The 5,433-nt window shown below is 37.7% G+C and overlaps 1 protein-coding gene across 2 annotated transcripts in view; it reads left to right on the top strand.

The window, feature by feature from the left end:
* Positions 1 to 1,350: 1,350 nt before the first annotated feature.
* The window catches only part of ankrd49 (ankyrin repeat domain 49), a 6,266-nt gene continuing 2,183 nt past the window's right edge, over positions 1,351 to 5,433 (top strand). Inside the window, exons 1-2 of one of the 2 annotated variants that reach the window (XM_023418428.2) lie at positions 1,351 to 1,400; positions 2,883 to 3,112. In XM_023418428.2, the coding sequence (XP_023274196.1) occupies positions 2,888 to 3,112 (225 nt within the window). In that variant the 5' untranslated portion in view covers positions 1,351 to 1,400; positions 2,883 to 2,887. The remainder of the gene's footprint in view (positions 1,401 to 2,882; positions 3,113 to 5,433) is intronic. The other variant, XM_023418429.2, reaches the window with a different exon arrangement.

Genomic DNA, 5,433 nt, shown 5'->3' with positions numbered 1-5,433 from the left:
TATAGTTTTACCAGCTCAAGCCCAGGCGAACATCAGATTATCAAGCAGCACAAACGCCATGTATAACTCATTGCAATAATGAGTAGACACAGAGACATTGTGCTTACTTCATTACTGTGCTCCTATCCAACAGTGACGGAAGATGTGGCTCATGCAGAGACTAATTTCTGATGACTTTTCTGGCTGGAAATGCAAATCACCTTAATGTGTTCCAAAAATCCAAGTTGTCCTCCTTTTCCTTGCAACATTTCAAAGGACCCTTTCTATAGTCTGCAAAAGTTTCTATTAGTTTCTGTCAATGTTTTTTTATTAGTCTCTATTGTACCACTGAATCTAGTCATTGTCAACAGATGACCAACCACCCAGCACTTTTAACCATGCAGGGACAAGTAGTGCACCAGTGGCTGCTGCTAAAATTAAACACCACAGGGTTTAAAAGTAGATGTTTTGTAGTAGTTTTGCATTTTACTTGGTTTGATGGACATAAAACATTGCCATGTACATATGTAATATATATGGTTTATGTAGTAATTATAATGTATTTCCTTTTACAGGTAGACAAAGACGGTCTATGCACTGCATGAACAGATTAGCTAATTGTCATAGAATACATAAAAAATAACAAATCAAAGTTATTACTGAATTGTGGTATCGTTGTTTATTTGGATGCATTGCCTTTGGGAAATTGTACCCGGATGTATTAGAGCTTACTAGGGGGCCTTAGGGCCTTTTATGTTAATGGATGTACTGAGTTGTAAATCCAGGGGTTATTATGAAATTTATTTTTCCTATTTACAAAAATGCCAGGCTGGTTCTGTCAAACTGAGTTCATTTTCTACTAATGTAGCATAATGTTGTCTGATTAAAGCCTGAGCCTGTGTCATTTGTTTGTTTTTTTGTTGTTGTGGTGGAGCTCTCCTATAGGATTAACTCTCCATACAAATCTCCTTAGGACCACTTTAATGATGGGAAATGCAGTGTTTTTACTTTACACCAATGTCGAGGTGTGTCATTTAAATCATTACATTGAGTTAATAGAAGTCTCCATCTACACTCTGTACACTCTTAGCAAAAGTGTTTTAATTGATATACTGACATAAATACTCCAGCATGTTCATATAGCTTACTCTATATTTAGAAGTGATGTGATTTTCTTCCAGGCATCGTTTAGCTTTCGTTCAATGCAAATGATGGATGGCAGGTAGCAGAAACAGGCGGATACAGCGTCTAGATCACTAGAATTTAAGCCAACGAAGAAGAAAAAGAAGCTGCGAGCACTTATGGGTAGTCGAGTCTTTTGATAGTAAATCTCACTGAAGCTAACCTGGAAAACAACTACGTATCCCACTTGTCTTTGCTACAGTAGTCCGTGGTTTGTTTTGAACCGGCAAAACTGGAAGGTGAGGGTAAAACTATGTTATGTTTTATTCCTTTAAGTCGTTAAATGACAGAGATGCTATTGGGGATTATAAGGACTATTAGGCTATTAGCACTTTGTTCAAATCTCCTGACTGAGTGAGAATAGATGCGGTTCTGATACGAGAAATGCTAACCAAGTGTTAGCCTCAACAGCTAGGCTACATGTAATTTCACAGAACGTTGGGCAGAATGGAACATCAATGTAAAATTCAAACATAGAACCTTGGGCGTTCTATAACGGCAATGTAAACTTAAGGCATGGAAGCGTTGGACATTAGATGGAAAAGTGGCTGAATCAGTTTTGTGAATTCAACCATACTTACAACTACATTAACAGTCAGGTGTATTTAACTATTAAGCAAATATCGTCCCGTAAAGTGTCATCATGTATCAACATCAGAGATAGCAGGACTATCTAAATAAAAATCGTTGTATACAGTGTGTGATTAGCGTACATTCACGTCTATTCATGTCAAGATAATTAACGTACGATCCACAAAAACTCAACAAAGTTGTTTAAAAACACTTACCGCTGTTCTGACGCTGTTTTCTGAACACTTTTCAACCGTCTGGATGAACTAGTATTTCTCCCGCTGAACAATGTAAAGGATTTTTAACAAGTTTCCACAGTTGCAATTCTGTTAACTATACAGGCAGGATTGGAAAGGAGTGAAAATCTTTCTTCTCTCCTTTTTTTTAAATCATTCTGTGGACTGAATGCTGTTTATTTTAGAGATAAGCAAGTGTTTTACAACGAGCTCTCAGGGTTTGCAAACATCGCCAATTAACTTTCTCTTAGACAAAATTATCTCTCTCTCACACAAACTGAGGCTAGCAGCTAGCTAAAACTAAAAGTAGCTACACCACCATTACTATGACAACAGCTTTGCAATAAAACATATCCCCCTTATGTTGAGACTGGTTAATATATTTGTTGATTCAACTTAATGATCAGTTTGGAAGATGTGGTATGTGGTGCTGTTTAACTCATTATACTGAGAGGTGTTTCTAATTTGTCCTTTATTGATGTAAATGGATTGGAAAAAATATGCTGGTATGCTCATCATGCTTATCATTCCACCTAACAACAGTTTTTGTTTGTTTGTTTGTACAATGCAAAATAGAAAAAAAAATGTTAAAGGTCAGGGCAAAATCTACAGTTGCAAGTGTGCTTTTTCTATTGATCTGCATTATTGTTTTTGTTTTTTTTATTAATCATTTGGTCAATAATATGTCAGAAACCTATGAAAAATTCCCATCACTATTCTCAGAAACAAACTAATCTTTTAATTTTTTTAAATACACTAGACATAGAATATTAATCAGGAAATTGAAATAGTGTGTGTGTGTGTGTGTGTGTGTGTGTGTGTGTGTGTGTGTATTTCTTCTTCATGAGTTAAGTCCGTATATCTGTCCGATTTCTTTTTGTCTTTATATATCTTGCATTCTCTGATTATAAACAGCAGTGATGGAGTTTCCTGAAGATTTTAATCAGCTTGAGCTTCTGAACACACATGGACATTTGATCCCCCGTGGGGCCAGCAGCCTGTGGTCCGGTAGCAAGAATAATGAGGAGGAGGAAGAAGAGGAGGAGGAGGAGGAGGACCACAGCGAGGAGTGGTATCTAGAAAAGGAGGAAACTCTCAAAGACAAACCAGCAGAGCTCATATTGTGGGCAGCGGAAAACAATCGCGTAAGTGACCAAAACTTTACTTGTTTTGCTGCGGCAGTGCTAAGCAGGGGATAAATTGGGTCGGAGGTTGAGATGACTGCCACAGGGTTAACCCATGCAGTGCATTATTCTCAAGTAGCCCCGATTTTCCACTCTCTTTGCTGACATTGCCACTAGCTTTCCATGAGCACATACTGCCATGAAACTACAGCTCAATGTCTCTGAAAAACAGCCTATATTTATTGTTAATGAATGCATAAAAGATCATTAGTAAAGCCAAGTAACAGATTCAGCATCATAGTTTATGACCACTTGGCGGGAATGATCTAGAGTGTGGAGGGAAATATGATGCTACCCACAGATCTTCATACAGTCTTCATACAGTTCATACAGCATTTCTTTTGAGCTTGGAGGAAACACACAAAGAATAAACATGTAACCTCACAGACACAGAGAAAGCACTGGTGAATGCGGGTCCTTCTAACTGTACTAACAGCTTAACTGCCATGCCAAGAAGAAGTTAATCTGATTGTTTGTTTAAAAAAAATAAAAAATTACTAATTATAGAAGAAGCTGATCATTTTAATTGCGAGGGGGGAGAATTTATTTGTCAGGTCTGGAGGTCGGAGGAATGCAAGTAGTAATCACTTAAGCCGTTTAAATAATTTCAGCATTTAGGCCTTCCAGCCTTTAATGTCATGACAATTTTTAAGTTTTTAAACTAAAATTAAGAAGGGTGGGGTTGACTAAATATGACTGAGACTAACATGGATGTTTTATCTCAGGACTAAGACCAAGAATAAACCCTCAAAATAGTTGACAAAATTAACAGTAGTATGGACTGGCCAAAGAATAATAATTTTGCTCAAGCATTTTGCAGAGAATTGGAACATATGCTTCTACCACTGATCAAAGTTGTATCTTGACATAACGTATTGTGTGAAGATGGTGGTTGTACTGACAGGTGAGCTCCCCATTCACAAGGATATACAGCACAGCCCTCATCCCTGCCTCACTCACACCGACAAGCACGAGAGTGTGTAACCACATGCGATTATTATGTGATACTGTAAGTAATTTGGATTTTACTTGTGTGCCTGCTTTTTTGATATCAGTTAATTGTATCTAATAAAGAGCTATTAGAGTATAATAAATGTGTCTGTAAGAGACTGGCTGCTATGAATGCTGATTAGGTATAAAGTACGCAGAACTGCTCCTTGTAGTCTTGCTGTCCAATTACTAGGTCAAAAAACCTACTGTTTTTGTTTTCTGTAGATTTACATGAAGAATATCAAAGTGTAACAAAAGCTGCTTTTATGCACAGCAGAAGCATCCTGTATTACATCCATAGCCTTCTCACAATACTTTAGGAGTATAGTGCCAATTTCGTAAACATCCAAGAGAAAACTTTCAAAGATGGCCATGTAATGATATTAAATCAAAATAAATTTCGAACCTTTAGAGCAGAAGAAACCACAAATAAAACCCTGTCCCATGCAGCAAAGTCAACATTTAGTTGTAAATAAATGCAGAAATTAGACTGAGGAATGGAAAAGCCATGTGACTTTGCATACCACGACGCAATAAATAAACAGAACATTTGACAAAAAAAAGCAAACACATTTTATTCACCCTGAAAGTTCAGTGCAACTAACATAAAAAATATAATAAATAATGCACCCTGTGGATAGTTATTCTTCACATGGTTTAGGAAAAAAAAACAAAAAAAATCAACCTAATTTTTTTTAAGCTAACAAAATCAAAACCAAAGAGGTGCAAGCTTTTACCAAACACATTAACTCAGTGGACAAAAACATCAAGTTCACCAGAGAGGATGCCAAGGACAATAGTTTGCCTTTCTTAGATTGTGACGTCCATATGGAAAAGGACAGGAGCCTCCACATTGGGGTATACAGAAAACCCACACACACAGACCAATATCTACTTTTCGACTCACACCACCCTCTGGAACACAAGCTTGGTGTGATCAGAACCCTGCAACACAGAGCTGATAACGTGCCCACCAGCTCACAGGCCCAAGGGGCAGAACACAAGCACCTGAGGATTGCCCTCGCAACTTGTGGTTACCCTAGCTGGACCTTTGTGAAAACTGCAGCTACTTCCAGAAAGAAAACCAGAAAAGTGGTTGAGAAAGAAAAACTAAACAAGAGAAACAACATAGTCATTCCATATGTGTCTGGAGTATCAGAAAAACTCAGGAGGATCTTCAACAAACACTGTATCCCTGTGTATTTCAAACCCAGCAACACACTGACAGAGGTTGGTACACCCCAAAGACAGAACACCACACACCCGCAAAAGCAATCTGGTGTATGCAGTCC

The sequence above is a fragment of the Seriola lalandi genome, unplaced genomic scaffold (genome assembly GCF_002814215.2).
Source record: "Seriola lalandi dorsalis isolate HSWRI2012SDOR001 ecotype SW California unplaced genomic scaffold, Sedor1 jcf7180002054582, whole genome shotgun sequence".
NCBI lineage: Eukaryota > Metazoa > Chordata > Actinopteri > Carangiformes > Carangidae > Seriola > Seriola lalandi.
This window is presented reverse-complemented; position numbering and strand designations above follow the sequence as displayed.